The following is an 18,114-nucleotide window of genomic DNA, read 5'->3' as shown; positions in this document are numbered from 1 at the left end:
TTACTTTCCTTCCCTGTCTCCGTCACCTGCTCCCCTTTTCTCACTTCCCCTCCCTTACTCTTTTTCTCCACTTACCTCACTCCCCTACCCTTAGTCCCCTTGTTTCAGTTACTCTTTGACTCCCCTTTCCTCACTCACCATACTACACTTTCCTCACTCATTTCATCAGTCCCTTCCTCCCCTACAATCAGTCATTTCAGTAATTCATTTATACTCTACACATTCATTCAAAAAAAGTACGACACAGTATATAAGAGATATAGCTCTTCTTGGAGAAGTGAAGTGAGTTCTAAAAAGAACTGAATTTTTTGTCTTTTTTCTTTTGTATTTTTTTGTAGTTTTTTAACTTTTATATTTTTTTGTATTTTTTTTTTAAAAAAGTAAACAGGCAACAAAAAATTGTTTAACTGGAACAAAAATAATAAATGAAAAAAATTAACTGCGGCGGCATATATGCTGAGAAATCCTAAGATCAATTAAGTTCACAGTCTGTTCGCCGTAACATAACATCTCTTTGCATTGATTGCATAAAATATGCACCTTTGAAAAATTTGGCCGAATGTCCAGGACTGTTGATGATGGCGATGTTGTTGCCGAAGAGGTGCTGGCCACAGCAGGTGGAACATCGCTGGCCATGGCTTTAGTAGTAGACGCTCGTGCAAAATTATGTGGGTGGACTTTCCTCACATGTCGTATCATGGTATAGATACTGAAAGAGTATTTCTTCTTAGGATCTCCTCTTGATAAGACACTCCCACAGATTGTACATTTCACCTTCGGAGCATTAACTTTTTTTGCCCCTCAGGAAATGTAAAAAATTGCTAGATGAAGGAATCTTTGACTTTCCTGGCACATGGCTCCTCTTGCAGCACAACAATATATGAATCAGATGAGCTCTGTTGTTGTTGTTTTGCCATTTTGCTGATAATTCAAAGCTGGAACAAAGCAGAGGTCCTTCTTTCAGTAAACCAAAAGAAATAGTGAGGGAAGTGGGTGGGGTTTTTGAAGATTCTGGAACAGAAACTACTATTAACCAATCAAAAGTGTTGTTTTCAAGTCACATGACTTGAAATGCACGCAACGTGCGCGCACGGGCGCCCGACCGTCGCATAAAAATGGCGTTTTTCCCGATTTTCATAAAAGTTTCAAAACGTGAAAAGGAGGCAAGGAAGAGACTCCCTGACCCCCTAGGCCTTCTGAGGGGGTCCCTGAAGAACCCCGACAGGCAAAAAAACCCAATTTTTTTTTGCAAAAATCTCATGAGGTGCGCGCACGATGCTCGCACCCTCGAGGCACAAGGCACTCAAAAACAGTAGTGCAGAACGTGAAAATGAGGCAGGTTACAGACTCCCTGACCCCCTAGGCCTTCTCAGGGGGTCCTTGAAGAACCCCGACGGGCAAAAGAAAACATTTGTTTGTTTTGCAAAAAACTGGCGAGGTGCGCGCACTGTGCTCGCACCCTCGAGCAACAAGGCACTTAAAAACAATAGTGGAGAACGTGAAAATGAGGCAGGTTAGAGACTCCCTGACCTCCTAGGCCTTGTCAGGGGGTCCCTGAAGGACCCCAAAGGGCAAAAAAAACCCATTATTTTTAAAAAAAAATATTTGCAAGGTGCGAGCACGGTGCGCGTACGTTTTAAAAAAAAATATATACATTTAAAATAAAAAAATAAAAAAAAAAAAATAAAAAATATATATATATATATATATATATTATATATATATATATATTACTTATGGACATGTCATCAGTATTTGCGCATATGTTTTGACTGATATATAATGATGAGTTAATATGTATTAGCTCATTTGGTAACCATTGTACATATTGCGAAATCATTATGGTTCATCATTGGGCTCGATTATGCACTTGCACTTTATTCTTCGGATATGCATATCTTTCCGGATTTACTATGTTTATTTAAAATATTAATTTTAAGCATATGAATCTATATTGCATATAATGAGCTCATACGTGTACAAGCATACTGAGTAAGGTTCATTGAGATTGTATTTTTTTCACGTATGTGCAAGGTAGTATTTTTTCCATGTCCGTTTCCCCTTTGATTTGATGTTATTGTTTCTACCTCTATTTCACACAGTATATAAACACCCCCATTGGTAATTTGAGGCCATGTGATCAAGGCCGTTTTGTGACGGCCGAAACGTGTCATGCCGATGGCGAGGGAAAAATAAAGCCACTTTTTTGAATCATACTCTTGGTGTTTTGGAGATCTGTTCCTGATGGTGATGTGAGGAGTCGCATTGCAGGACTTTGTTTCTATATATATATATATATATATATTACGAATACCGCTTTCTGATTGCGCTGCAACGAATCTCGCCAGCCAGCAAAGGAAACTCGGACACGGACCAGATGGGCTCCTTCTTTTTTATTGCAGAGGTACTGTCAAAGACGTTTCGGCTCAACGGAGCCTTGTTCACATGACAACGTTTTGATAGTAGGACAGCCCTTTTAAAGTGCTAGTGACGATAAATAATGAGTATCACCTGTGTATTACATTAGCATGGACATGGAAAATATACTTCCAGCTACTAAATGGTAGCATTAACTTTTTATAAAATAAATTACATAATAGTAAAATACCCTTGGTAGAACCAGCGTCATAAATATACACAACTGGAAGCCAATATGAGTAAATTAATAATGGCAACAACAATCACTGTGAAATACATGAAAACGACAAGTCTGATCACGATTAAAAACATGAGGACAAAGGAGAAATACATAGAATAAAGTGCAAGTGCATAATCCATCTCATATATACATTATAGACAATTCAAATCTGTGCAAATATCGCAAAATGTGCAAATTTGAGGCAAAATGTCAATAATTCATTTACAATAAATATGTGCAAAATATGCTAATTATTCTCCTCCTAGGGCTCAGTATTGCTTCTGAATCCCAGCCCTCATGCTCTGTGGTCAGAACTCGCCATAACATAGTGTAGCTATGCCTCCCTACTCATATTGGTCTTTGATCAAATACTACATTTCAAAGTTAGATTCAACTTTCATATTGAGTTTTCTACCTTTTGCAAATTATTAGAAAAAGCAATAAAACCATGGTACATGCTACCGTAGAAAAATAGTGATTACCATAACCAAAATAATAGACTAAACAATGTTACAAGTGCATAGTGAATGTATAAAATCATTGTTGATGGTTTATCTGAAAGCAGCAGCTAAAGTCGGTCAAATTTCTGGACTATTTGTTTTGTCGCAGCCAATTCATGGCAACTGTACGAGTTTCACCCAGCCGGGTTACCCTCTAGCACAACTACCATGAAGAGGAGACATAAATAGACAAAGGGTCAGGGCAGGCAAGTGTAAAGATCCTCCGTGATGTTAAGGCCTATTGGGGTCTTGGTGTTAAGTAATAAGATGTACTTGGTTTCAAGCCTCCTTAACTTATTTTCCCTGTCACCTCCCCTTCTGCTGTTGATAATCGCGTCAATCACCCAATACTTGAGATTGGTGTTATCGCTCTGGTGACATTCCCTAAAGTGGCGAGCCACCGGATAGGTATTGTCACCGTTGCTGATAGCACGAAGGTGTTGGAGGATTCTCCTGTGGACGGCATGTTTGGTGCTGCCCACATATTTCTTTTCACAGGGGCACTTTAAAACGTACACCGCAAATTCTGATTTGCATGTTAGAACTTGATTTATTGGGTGTTGCCTATCAGTGAAACCGTCTCTGTAACTCCTGGTGTTAATTCCATGTTGGCAGGCTTTACAAGTTTTACACTTGTAAAAACCATTGTTTTCCTGCCACCATGAGGACTTTACATAGGGCTCTGAGTTAGTTACCATAATATGATCACGCATAGATGGTGCTTTGCTAAAAGTGAGTGATACTCTGTTGGGGAGGTCTTTACCTATAACGTTGTCCTTGGTAACGATAGGCCAGCATTTGTCACATATTTTGCGAATCTGTTTATGCTGTCTATTAAAGCCAGTTATTATTCTAAAACAGTTCGCCTCTGGCTTTCCCTCACCCTGTGTGTTCTCCATGGATGTCATTTGGCGTTCAGATTTCTTAACTAAGAGTTCATCTCTGGATAAGACCATAGATTTTTGTATGGCACTCTTTATTACTTGCGCCGAGTAACCCCTTTCGAGAAAGCGAGATTCGCTCTCTTTCTGTGCCTGTTCCAAATCTCCGGGATTGCTGCAAATTCGTCTTAATCGCAGCATTTCCCCGTAAGGGATATTGGAAATCAAATGTGCTGGGTGCGAACTGGCAGCATGTAAAATGCTGTTGCCAGCCGTAACCTTACGGTACAATCTGGATTCCAATTTGTTGCCATTGACATATAGTTCTGTGTCAAGGAATGTGACTGTCTCCTGACTGAGGGTCGCAGTAAATTTCAAATTGAGATCATTGTTGTTGATTTGGTCAATGAACTCGAGTGCTCCTTCATGGCTTCCTCTCCACACGACCAGCAGGTCGTCGATGAAGCGGAACCATGCCACCAGATTATTGTGTATGTAGTGTTGGTATTCCAGGCCAAGGACCAACTCCTCCCAAGCTCCCATGTGGAGACATGCGAAGCTTGGGGAGAAGCTGGCCCCCATGGCTACTCCCTGCAACTGGCGGTATGCTTGTTGGTTAAACAAAAAGATATTATTGACCAAACAAAATTCCAACATATCAAGGAGCATAGTGTTATGTTCTTCAAACTCTGGACCCCTTCTTGACAAGTAGTAACGAACTGCATTGAGGCCATCACTGTGTGTTATACTCGTGTACAATGCTGTAACATCCAGAGCTATCAGCCAATCCCCTGCAGACAGTTCAATATCCTGAATTTTAGTCAAAAAGTCCCCTGTATCTTGTACATATGAGCCCAAGTGATGTACATAGCCTTGTAGATAGTAATCAATATATACAGATGTGTGTTCCAGGAGACTCCCTCTGGCAGATATAATAGGTCTACCCGGTGGGTTCAGAGGGTCCTTGTGTACTTTTGGTATAAAGTACAGAATCGGTGTTATGGGGTTATCGACTTTTAGATACTTGTTTTCTGCTTCTGAAATCAATTTGGTGGATCTCCATTTGGCTAACTTGCGATGGTATTCCTCTTTGATATTAGTCAGAACACGTGTATGGATGCGCTCGTAACATGTCCGATCATTTAGCTGGATGTAAGCTTCTTTATCATAATTGGCCTTGGTCATCAGAACCACGTTACCACCTTTGTCACTCATTCTCACCACCAGATCCTTTTCATTCCTCAATCTTTTGGTGAGTGCAGTGTACTGCAGTGATCGGCCATCAAAATGTTTTTTGGTCTTACCTACATTTCTTTGTAGATCTTTTCAAATCAGATACCACAGATGTCAAGATTGTCCCGTGGGAAAATGGGGTAAAATGTGGAAGGAGGCCTGAACTTGGTGTTTAATGAGGTTCTATTCCCCCATTGGTCTATTTCGTTTGTTCCATCCTCCGTATTGTCATAGCCACGACCATCTGTCTCCCATAGTTCTGATATGATTCTTGTGCCTTGGGAAGCATTAAAGTCATTGTCGCTATTGATCGTTTGGTTCTCTCCAGAGTTCTTCTTTTGGGCATAGAATTTCCTAAGTTTCAGTTTCCTCACTGCCTTGTAGATGTCACATCTGGTTTTTGGATAGTCAAAATTTCGAGGTGTTGCATAGGTGAGTCCCAATTTAAGGATATTTTCCTATATATATATATATATATATATCCCGAACACTCGATCCACTTCCAGTGCACACACCCTCGGCGGCTCCGGCGAGGAAGGAGACACAGACCTCGTAGCTTTTAGGTAGCGAAATTATTTATTCAAGTTAGACCCACACACAACGCGTTTCGAGCTGGAAAGCCCTTGCTCACGTGTAATTTGGTAAAAAGCGCCATCTAGCATTTAAAGAATCCATAACCACACCTCTTGCAGGACTTGATGGGTCACATGGCAATCTTGATGGAAAACAGACTCGGTAGTTTGGACATTTTACATAGTGTCAGGGGATCCATTACCACATATAGATTATACCTATGTACCAGATATGTAGCTGCTAAATATAATCATAAAAAATGAATATTTCATCCTGGCAATTCGTATCACATTTTAAAAAAACATAAATATAGTTTTTAGATAAAAGTTACATATTATTGGATAGATCCAATTATACCCCTTGACAACACCAGGTCATACGTCTGTTAATAATATTCTAACTATATATATATATATATATATATCAAACACACAAAGGGTAGCCCCAAGGAGAGATACCACAGGCAGATGATATAGTTCGTTTTATTGCCGTTCAGCAGCTTGCAAACAGAGTTTCAGCATAACCGGCAACACCTCATTAAATGGCCAAACGCGTTTCAGGGACAACACTTCCTTTCTTCAGTGGCGCTAGTGCGGTGAACAACAAAGCAGGAATACTTGCGCAGTTGATATTTAAAGAACCTGCCCCAGTGGGCGTGGCCATCTTCACGGCCTCCTGGTCCTCGTAGTCCATCAATGTTTTCCCATGTGGGTCTGCTGTGTGCACACTCATTTATGCAATATTGATACCCCAGTGGGTTGGTGACAGTCTCTGCTGAAAAGTTCTGTCCTGCTTTACAGCTGCCAAAACACGAGCAGCCTGCCTCCCAAATACCGATTCCTGGTAGGTTACAGCAGGGCTCGCAAACCAGCAGTGGGCGTCTCTCCGCGGCTGGCAAAGCCGCTAATTTATCAAACACACAAAGGGTAGCCCTAAGGAGAGATACCACAGGCAGATGATATAGTTCATTTTATTGCCATTCAGCAGCTTGCAAACAGAGTTTCAGCATAACCGGCAACACCTCATTAAATGGCCATACGCGTTTCAGGAACAACACTTCCTTTCTTCAGTGGCGCTAGTGCGGTGAACAACAAAGCAGGAATACATGCGCACGTGATATTTAAAGAACCTGCCCCAGTGGGCGTGGCCATCTTCACGGCCTCCTGGTCCTCGTAGTCCGTCAAGGTTTTCCCATGTGGGTCTGCTTTGTGCACACTCATTTATGCAATATTGATACCCCAGTGGTTGGTGACAGTCTCGAGGACAGTCTCGATGACTTCGGAAACCAGGAAGCCATGCGAGCGGCCGCGCCCACAAGGGTGAGTTCCAAAGAAGTATTTAATTGAACATTACGCTGTGGATGGTGTTTGGTCATCAAGCCTATGACTAAGGGCGGGAGCCCAAAACGTGTCAGGCTGGACATGAAATAATCTGCATGCTGTTTTTGAACTGTTTATTGCTGTGGTGCGGCTTCCATTAAAAACGAGTAAGCTATACTTCCCTTGCTTGGGCTCCTCTAAATGGGCAACCTGTGTGTGAGTGTATATATATATATATATATATATTCACTGAAAAAACCATAGGTTTCACACATGTTATAGTTAGAAATTAGCATTTAAAAAACTTTGAAATTCACTGAAAAAACCATAGGTTTCACACAGGTTCTAGTTAGGAATTAGCATTTAAAAAACCTTTGAAATTCACTACAAAAAACATAGGTTTCACACCAGTTATAGTTAGCTGGACATTTCACTCATACAAACCCATAGAAATTCCCCTGTTATAGTTAGTTCAGCTAACTATAACTCGCGCGCCCGCAATGCACTACTGATGACTTCACATATTACATCACTCATGACATGGTCAGTGACATCACTCATGACATCACTGATGACATCTCAAATGACATCACTGATGACATCACTGATGACATCATCCTTGTGAAAGAGTGGCAGACCTCCTCTCAGTGTAATATAACCCTTGATACACACATTCAAAATAGAAACTAAAAATTTCAAAACAATGGAAATACCAATACCAGTTACATCAACGTATTTAGTAATTCCGAAATCTACATACATATCTACTCATTCACCAACAGGTCTATATAGTCACTCATAAATGTAGTCACTCTTCATATGTTCTCATACACCTATACATCCTGTTAAACACAGACACTCATCCATACAGTTTCTCACACATATACTCACACATGCAAATAAACTTTCAAACATCCATTTGCTTGCATATATAGCTATACATACACCACTACACCACTACACTTATCTGTACAGAAATATACACATACTAACTCTCTTAAAAAATCACTTATAGAAACACATAGTTAGTTATAAAGTAATTGTTCTAATCTCTCAATCTCATATATACTCAGTTATATACACCAATACTCACATATAGTAGTTTAACACATGTGTACTTAGTCATAAAGACAGTATTGAGACAGTCATTCACTCACTAACACACCTATACACGCACTCATCCACCCATACAGTCCTGCACACATTCTGTCTTCAAAACACATATAAACAATGAGTTTCTCATTCATGCATCTATGCAGTAAGTAATATCCGCCACCGAAACATATAGACACTGAAACACTTATACTGATAATCAAAAAAGCAGATAATAACCTATGTAGACACTCATGTAGCTACTCACCAACCTATGCAGCCAGTTATTCAAAAAATGTGTGAGACTGGTACAAATATTTACATATTTAAACATTACTCACTAACCCATGTATTCACTAAGATACAATTAATCAGTCAGTTATGCAATCCGTTTTAGAAAAAAAACATCCATTTAGACACTTATTTACCCATTTATTCTTCCATCAACTTTTAGATACACATATATGAAAGATATTTGTTTTTCAGTGATGTCATCAGTGATGTAATTTGAGATGTTATCAGTGATGTCATGAGTAATGTCACTGACCATGTCATGAGTGATGTATTATGTGACGTCATCAGTAGTGCATTGCGGGCGCGCAAGTTATAGTTAGCTGAACTAACTATAACGGGGGAATTTCTATGGTTTTGTACGAGTGAAATGTCCAGCTAACTATAACTGGTGTGAAACCTATGGTTTTTTTTGTGAATTTCAAAGGGTTTTTAAATGCTAATTCCTAACTATATATCTATCTATCTATCTATCTATCTATCTATCTATCTATCTATCTATCTATCTATCTATCTATCTATCTATCTATCTATCTAGATATGTACAGTTAAAGCTCCATAATCAATATTTTTCAACTAAAATTGTTCAACCTGATCTTGTCACTGGAAACTGGGAACTGTCACTGTTAATGTTCAGGATCTGCGTTGAGGGGCAACAGCAGTCACAGAGGCCTCAGAACCAGTCTCTCTGCTTGAATATCTAGATCTGATGAACAATAATTCAAATGCCGAAAATAGGAAGAATCTCTGGGGATAGACTTCCCAGGGTGCTGGGCAGTCACTATGTGTCCCTTTGTAGAGACTACCGTAGAAGGTTCTACATCAAACGGAACATCCAATTTTCTTCTTTTCATTTGGCTTGTAAGCAAGCAATCTCCTTTTTAAGACAAGAATCTTCGCATGTCGTGTTTCGTCAGCGTGCACTTTCATCTTCGGTTTGTGAACCATGACCTTCTTGCGAGTTGCATTCTCGCTTTTCTCCCTTTGGTTGGTCCATTGAGGTAACTTGGTTGAAATTTCTCTCCCAAACATCAATGTTGCAGGGCTTTCACCTGTTGTTGAATGAGATGTTGAATGGGAAGCTCTTAATGTAGAGTTAAACACCGTATTTAAATCAAGCTTCTCGAGAGTAGCACACTTCACTGCTTTCTTTAGGGTACTCATAAAGTGTTCAACAAGCCCATTGGCCTGTGGTCACAGAGGCATTCTCTTTTGATAATTTATATTCATATGCTCTCAAAAGTCTGTGAACTCTTGACTGTTGTAAGGCGGGCCATTGCCAGATTTCACTATTGCTGGAACACCCCATGTCGCAAGATACAATGCAGTATCTCAATAACTTGTTCTTGAGTGGTAGATGAGAGAACTTCAATTAATGGAAATTGTGAGTATTCGTTCATAGTCACCATCAGGTGAGGTCCATTGTCGAGTGGAGTGAAAAAGTCAATGGCTAATCTCTTGCAGGCATGCTTCGGGAGTTCTGAAATGTTTAAGGTGTGGTGAGTAGTTTTTGTAGGAAGACAGTTGCATTGATGAAAGGCCTTTAATTCTATTTCTACCCTCTCGTCAGGATAGGGAAACCAGACTTGGTCTTGGAGAGCTTGTTTTGTTGTAGTGATTCCACAATCTCCTTCAAGGGCCACTTCAATTATTTTTTGTCCCAGATTTTCCAGAATCAGGATTCTCGACCCTTGCAGTATAACTCCTTCCTGAGTTATAGATAGTTCATCTTTGAAAGTTTTGTATTTTTGATATTCACCATCACTGTTGAAGTTCCATGACTGATTTGTAATTATATCGTTCAACTTTATCAAGTAAATATAATCATCAGCCTTCTTGGATGGAGTACATTGACCATGTATAGGCACTCTGGAAAAATAGTCTGCACGGTCTTGATCCTTCCTTGGACAATGCACAATGAAATCATTTTATTCTTGTAATCATGGTCCTCAATGTTCAATGTGAGGAGGCATCTTGCCCTTTTAAGTGCCAAATATAATCTGTAAAGATTGAGGATCAGTTACCATTGTAAAGACTTTCCGTATAGGAATACATGGAAAGATTCATAAACCCACATCATGGCTAAGCTTTCTTTTTCAGATTGTAAATAAGCACATTCTGTGTAAGACAAACATCTACTTGCATATGCCACAAATGCCTTTTGAGTACACAGAAAAAAGGCAACAAGTTTTTCACAATAGCGTTGCCTATGCAAATGGTTGAAAGTCCAACAACTCTGGGAGATGTTTCTGTTTACTTGATGAAATGTGACAACCCCTGCTAATGTGTGATTTTAGGAGTCTAGATAATTGAGATAAAGCTGTTACTCTTACTGCATAGAAAGTTAGGTACTGGTACACTTTATATGTGTCACAAATTGAGAACAAATGTGTATGTGTCTGCTTAGTTATTTATAATTTAAGTGTATGTTCTACAGTAATAAGGATAAGCTTTGAGTTCATAAAGTTCACTGGATAACAAATGGATGTTATCCAATGTATAAGATTGCCATATGAAAAATGTCTAAAGGAAAAAGTTGAAAAATTATCATATATAATTACGGTGGTGTTGCTAATTACATTTCGTGATCAGAAACTATTGATTTATTGTGATGGTTAAATAACTTCAGACAAGGTACATTGTTGTTTGTTTACTTTTAGAAAGTTGGCATTGTCCTGCTCTTAGCCCTGTGTGCCTGCAACCTGTCTCTGATTCATATCTGGGGAGGATAACAGCTGAGCTTTGTATATTCTCCCTAGACGGAAACACACAATGGAAGCTTAGGTGTGACATGATGGGCAATCCTTGGAGGATTGGAGGGAAGAGTTCGGCACAGCCTCACACTTATACCTGATTAGGCTGTGTCCTGTCCCCATACAAATGACTGAATATCCCCCTGTAGAGAGTCTGGAGCCAGGGCAGGAAGGGAAGACCTCTATGCACGTTAAAGGCCCTTCTTTAATGTCTTACCCACTTCAAAGGAACCACTGGGTATAAGAACTGGACCTCACATCCCACCACTTCAGTAGACTTCTGAACCTGTGGATTCTAAGCCAGGAAGAAGGACTGCTGTGATGCTGAAGGACTGCCATTCTGCTGGTCCGCTGCTCTGGAAGAACTGTTTTCTTGCTATGCTGCTGACCTGCTGTCCTCATGTTCTGGATAAGAATGACTGGATCTGCATCACTTGACCCTCAGAACCCAGAGGTTTCCAAGGGCTAGTTGACTGGCCTACTGATCTGCCATCCCAGGAACATAAAAGACTTCCAATTATACTGATTCCGCACCTAGATGCTGCCATCAGTGAGTCTGCACTGCCAAGTGGTGCCACCCTAGTCCTGGACCCTTGGAAGTGGGCCTAAGGTGCTAGCTGCAGGGAAACCCATGCACCCTCTCTCAAACCGGTGCATCCGCTAAGCTGTGTGGATCGGAAGCAGTGCATCAGCCATGTTGCGTGACCAGATTGGCCTGATGCATCATTTTCGGAAGCACCGCTGAGTGACGCTCTTCCTGGCTCAAGGTCCTCACATCTTCATCAACACCAGTCTTGACGACAATGCTGAGAACTCCACATCACATCTCCTGCGTTCTTCACAGCTGTAGTATCACCACTGCTGCAAAGATCAGGACCAGCACATTGCCACCACTGCAAGGATCAACACTGATGCAATGCTTTGACATCAACGCATCACTTCACCTGCATCCTACCTCCACTTCGTCAACAGGAACGTCAACGCAACCCGAACTAAGGTACTTTTACTCAGCAGGCCAAACCTGATCCCTGTAGGTGGCCTGTGCTCCATCGTGATCAGCCAGAAGATTTGACATGTCTCTGTCCAGCATGACTAGAAATCCTCTATTGTCACTTTGTGCTTTTTGTCCTATTTTCACGTAATACTTTAAAAAAGAATATCTCCAGTTTTACTAATTGTATTTTTGTCATTTTGGTATCAAATCAATTTTTTTATATAATCTATTTTTCATAGCTGGTTTGGGATTTTTCTTGTATTTGTGTGCTGCATAAGTGCTTTACACTTACGTCTATGTTAAGCCTGACTGGTTGTGTGCCAAGCTACCCAGGTTTAAGCGCAGGTTAAATTAATTACTTTTTGTGGTTCACCATGCAAAGGATTGGGGATGTTACATGACCACGGCTCACACCCCTAGTCAACCAACCGCTCAATTTCTCATAATAGGTCTCCAGGAAGTGTGGCCAATGATTATATGTACCACAATGACATTAACATAGGACTTTGCATTTCTTTAACAAACTCAAATGTTACATTTAAATTTGAAGGTTGTATTTGCACATATAAAATTGTAATTGAGAAGCCTTGTGATAAGTGGCCTCCTTCAAATTCAGTTAGCTTAACAGAATATAAGGACAGGAACACTCAATTAAAAATGAAAACCAGTTCAGAAAACTGCTTATAGGGTTAAATATATCACTAAGGGCCTGATTCTGTGTGGCTAGCAAAGCATTCCCACCTAGGGCCTGATTCTGATGCGGTTAGGAAGGCCTCTTAACAGCATTTGCTCCTTCCAAATCGGATTGGGAAAGTGTCTTTCTGACCGAGGGCCCAATTATAATGCGGTTAGGAACATATGATCCCATTGAAGTCAACGGGAGTCCAACCAAATCTTATCGGGAAGTATCCGGATGCATCGTACTCCGTCAATGGGACTCTCCCGATCCGAGTGTGTCGGAAACCATTTCCAAACCGATTCGGTCGGGAAGCTTTCCAACCCACATCAGAATCAGGCCCTAAGTGGTAAATTTAAAAACAATCAATAGTGGATGTGCTTCAGTTTTATCAATATCCTTATTACAACTAAGACAACTTAAATCATGTTTTAAGAAGCAATACTTACTGTTGTCACACTCTGGATATTCCAGGTTCCCCCGGGCGCACTTGACTGTCATTATTTGATTTGGTTTCTTGGAGAAACCTGGTTTACATGCAAACTCCGCTATGTTTCCATCTTTGATTTCTGTATTTTCATTCATAAGTATAATGTTCTTTCGATCCATTTCTTTGGATGAGGGTGTGCATGATCCTGCAAACCAAAGCATCATATCTACTTATTATAATTTCCATTATTTGATACATTTTCATACCTCAGCCCCTCATAATATAAGCACTTTGGAATAGCTAAGAATTAAGATTCGAATCTTAATTCTGACTGAAAGAAGCCACTTTTTAGGAATTGGCTATAACCAGCTTTAGTTCGCTGTTGGCAGACATACTGTTTCCAATCCATACCATACACATATACAGGGCTTTGTGTCAGTCCCTTTATTATTATTGGATAGCTCTGTTATCTGTCTCTGTTGTCTGCTTTTTATTCATTATCTTTGGAAAAAAGATAGCACAAAATAACACCGGGGAGATGTTTGTGACATCCAGAAGCATTTTAGTCTCAAAGAGTTGTGACTGGTTGAGTTGGACCCTGCCACTGCATATTTGTGGTAAATCCTATTTTCTATGGTGCATTCCATAGATGTGCATGCGTTTCTTTTCTCTCTCTTAATTTTTCCTTCCTCTCCTCCTCCACACCTCATCTCATGCCATGCGATTTTCATTTATTCACCTGTTCAATTATTTTTACAAAGGCCCTACAGCTACAAAATGCTGCAGGTCTGCTTGTATCATTTAGATGGTTTTCATGCAAAATTGCCTACTTACTTTTCATATAATGTGATTTACCCCGCTGACATGCCGATTCACTTTGTTATAACAGTAAATGAAAAACAGCTGTCATGATGCACATGTGTCCATGCTTCTAGATGAATGGTAGCTATTGTGGAATATGTTCTCTTAAAAAAATCATACTCTATTACCTACCATGCACCTGCATGCTTCTTAATCAATGATCACATGTTGCTTCGCTGAAAGCTTTGGCAAAGCTAACAACTCAACTTTTTATAGCTTGGGCACATTGCCAATGCATGTCAAAGAAGTATTCCCATGTAGCACCTGCATTTTTGTCTAGGCTTTTAACCTACATTAACTTACAGCACAGCTAATAATTTGGTATGGGTGAAATTTTAACTACACTGGCAAACATCATAACATTTTCAAATTCCGCAGTTTGGTAAAACTTATCAAAATCTCACATTTTTCAATTATGTTTTCATTTTCATACGAAAGCTTGCACCTTCTAAAAGAAAAAATATCACAAGTAACCAGTGAGACTTTCCAGAAGAAATTTTCAGTTTGCACCATTCTCTTCTGCTTTAATCTTGCAAACTTTGCTTTACACAAAAAAACACTAAAGATAACTTAACATAAATATATTTACATATATTATATAAAATGGCTCCCGTGAGCCATGAGCTGACGAGCTCTGGGAGACGCCCGTGCACAACGGGAGTGGTAATAGTCCTGAGGAGATGACGGTGGCATGTCAAGCAACCTCTGAAAATATTTTTCACTAATGATGAATGTATTTAACCAGAAACACGTGTCTAAGGATATGATTTGAGAATATACGAGCACTGCCCACGAACTTTTTTGAACATTTTGAGAACTTTGAACTAAAACAAAGAATACTGAACTACAATGACCAAGAGGCAATGGGGCAATCCAGCAGGGACATTTTCGCGGCTCTCCCACCCCCTTTTGTATTATATAAAATGGCTCCCGTGAGCCATGAGCTGACGAGCTCTGGGAGACGCCCATGCACACCGGGAGTGGTAATAGTCCTGAGGAGATGACGGTGGCATGTCAAGCAAACTCTGAAAATATTTTTCCCTACTGATGAAGGTATTTAACCAGAAACACGTGTCTAGGGATATGATTTGAGAATATACGGGCACTGGCCACAAACTTTTTTTTAACATTTTGAGAACTTTGAACTAAAACGAAGAATACTGAACTACAATGACCATGAGGCAATGGGGCAATCCGGCAAGGACATGTTCGCGGCTCTCCCACCCCTTTTGTATTATATAAAATGGCTCCCGTGAGCCAGCTGAGGAGCTCTGGGAGACGCCCGTGCACACCGGGAGTGGTAATAGTCCTGAGGAGATGACGGTGGCATGTCAAGCAACCTCTGAAAATATTTTTCCCTACTGATGAAGGTATTTAACCAGAAACACGTGTCTAGGGATATGATTTGAGAATATAAGGGCACTGGCCACAAACTTTTTTGAACATTTTGAGAACTTTGAATTAAAACGAAGAATACTGAACTACAATGACCATGAGGCAATGGGGCAATCCGGCAAGGACATGTTTGCGGCTCTCCCACCACCTTTTGTATTATATAAAATGGCTCCCTTGAGCCATGAGCTGACGAGCTCTGGGAGACGCCCGTGCACACCGGGAGTGGTAATAGTCCTGAGGAGATAACGGTGGCATGTCAAGCAACCTCTGAAAATATTTTTCCCTACTGATGAAGGTATTTAACCAGAAACATGTGTCTAGGGATATGATTTGAGAATATACGGACACTGGCCACAAATTATTTTGAAAATTTTGAGAACTTTGAACTAAAACGAAGAATACTAAACTACAATGACCATGAGGCAATGGGGCAATCCGGCAAGGACATGTTCGCGGCTCTCCCACCCCCTTTTGTATTTTATAAAATGGCTCCTGTGAGTCATGAGCTGACGAGCTCTGGGAGACGCCCGTGCACACCGGGAGTGGTAATAGTCCTGAGGAGATGACGGTGGCATGTCAAGCAACCTCTGAAAATATTTTTCCCTACTGATGAAGGTATTTAACCAGAAACACGTGTCTAGGGAAAAGATTTGAGAACATACAGGCACTGGCCACGAACTTTTTTGAACATTTTGAGAACTTTGAACTAAAATGAAGAAAACTGAACTACAATGACCATGAGGCAATAGGGCAATCCGGCAAGGACATGTTCGCGGCTCTCCCACCCCTTTTGTATTATATAAAATTGCTCCCGTGAGCCATGAGCTGACGAGCTCTGGGAGACGCCCGTGCACACCGGGAGTGGTAATAGTCCTGTGGAGATGGCGGTGGCATGTCAAGCAACCTCTGAAAATATTTTTCCCTACTGATGAAGGTATTTAACCAGAAACACGTGTGTAGGGATATGATTTGAGAATGTATGGGCACTGGCCAAGAACTATTTTGAACATTTTGAGAACTTTGAACTAAAACGAAGAATACTGAACTACAATGACCATGAGGCAATGGGGCCATACGGCAAGGACATGTTCGCGGCTCTCCCACCCCCTTTTGTATTAAATAAAATGGCTCCCATGAGCCATGAGCTGACGAGCTCTGGGAGAGGCCCGTGCACACCGGGAGTGGTAATAGTCCTGAGGAGATGACGGTGGCATGTCAAGCAACCTCTGAAAATATTTTTCCCTACTGATGAAGGTATTTAACCAGAAACACGTGTCTAGGGATATGATTTGAGAATATAAGGGCACTGGCCACAAACTTTTTTGAACATTTTGAGAACTTTGAACTAAAACGAAGAATACTGAACTACAATGACCATGAGGCAATGGGGCAATACGGCAAGGACATGTTCGGGGCTCTCCCACCTCCTTTTGTATTTTATAAAATGACTCCCATGAGCCATGAGCTGACGAGTTCTGGGAGACGCCCATGCACACCGGGAGTGGTAATAGTCCTGAGGAGATGGCGGTGGAATGTCAAGCGACCTCTGAAAATATTTTTCCCTACTGATGAAGGTATTTAACCAGAAACACGTGTCTAGGGATATGATTTGAGAATATACGGGCACTGGCCACAAACTTTTTTAAACATTTTGAGAACTTTGAACTAAAACGAGGAATACTGAACTACAATGACCATGAGGCAATGGGGCAATCCGGCAAGGACATGTTCGCTGCTCTCCCACCACCTTTTGTATTTGAAATGGCTCCTGTGAGCTATGAGCTGACGAGCTCTGGGAGACGCCCGTGCACACCGGGAGTGGTAATAGTCCTGAGGAGATAATGGTGGCATGTCAAGCAACCTCTGAAAATATTTTTCCCTACTGATGAAGGTATTTAACCAGAAACACGTGTCTAGGGAAATGATGTGAGAACATACAGGCACTGGCCACGAACTTTTTTGAACATTTTGAGAACTTTGAACTAAAATGAAGAAAACTGAACTACAATGACCATGGGGCAATGGGGCAATCCGGCAAGGACATGTTCGCGGCTCTCCCACCCCTTTTGTATTATATAAAATTGCTCCCGTGAGTCATGAGCTGACGAGCTCTGGGAGACGCCCGTGCACACCGGGAGTGGTAATAGTCCTGAGGAGATGACGGTGGCATGTCAAGCAACCTCTGAAAATATTTTTCCCTACTGATGAAGGTATTTAACCAGAAACACGTGTGAAGGGATATGATTTGAAAATGTATGGGCACTGGCCAAGAACTTTTTTGAACATTTTGAGAACTTTGAACTAAAACGAAGAATACTGAACTACAATGACCATGAGGCAATGGGTCAATCCGGCAAGGACATGTTCGCGGCTCTCCCACCCCCTTTTGTATTAAATAAAATGGCTCCCGTGAGCCATGCGCTGACGAGCTCTGGGAGAGGCCCGTGCACACCGGGAGTGGTAATAGTCCTGAGGAGA

The 18,114-nt window shown here is 40.9% G+C and overlaps 1 protein-coding gene across 3 annotated transcripts in view; it reads right to left on the bottom strand.

The window, feature by feature from the left end:
* LOC147747715 (coagulation factor XIII B chain-like) overlaps nucleotides 1–18,114 on the bottom strand; it is a 504,437-nt gene that overhangs the window by 155,841 nt on the left and 330,482 nt on the right. For 2 of the 3 annotated variants that reach the window (XM_086955171.1, XM_086955183.1), the window contains one exon: nucleotides 13,400–13,585. The exons of the other annotated variant lie outside the window; for it this stretch is intronic. In XM_086955171.1, coding sequence (XP_086811297.1) covers nucleotides 13,400–13,585 — 186 coding nt within the window. The remainder of the gene's footprint in view (nucleotides 1–13,399; nucleotides 13,586–18,114) is intronic. 3 annotated transcript variants of the gene reach the window in all.

Source organism: Lissotriton vulgaris, chromosome 1_1 (genome assembly GCF_964263255.1).
Source record: "Lissotriton vulgaris chromosome 1_1, aLisVul1.2, whole genome shotgun sequence".
Classification (NCBI taxonomy): Eukaryota; Metazoa; Chordata; class Amphibia; order Caudata; family Salamandridae; genus Lissotriton; species Lissotriton vulgaris.
This window is presented reverse-complemented; position numbering and strand designations above follow the sequence as displayed.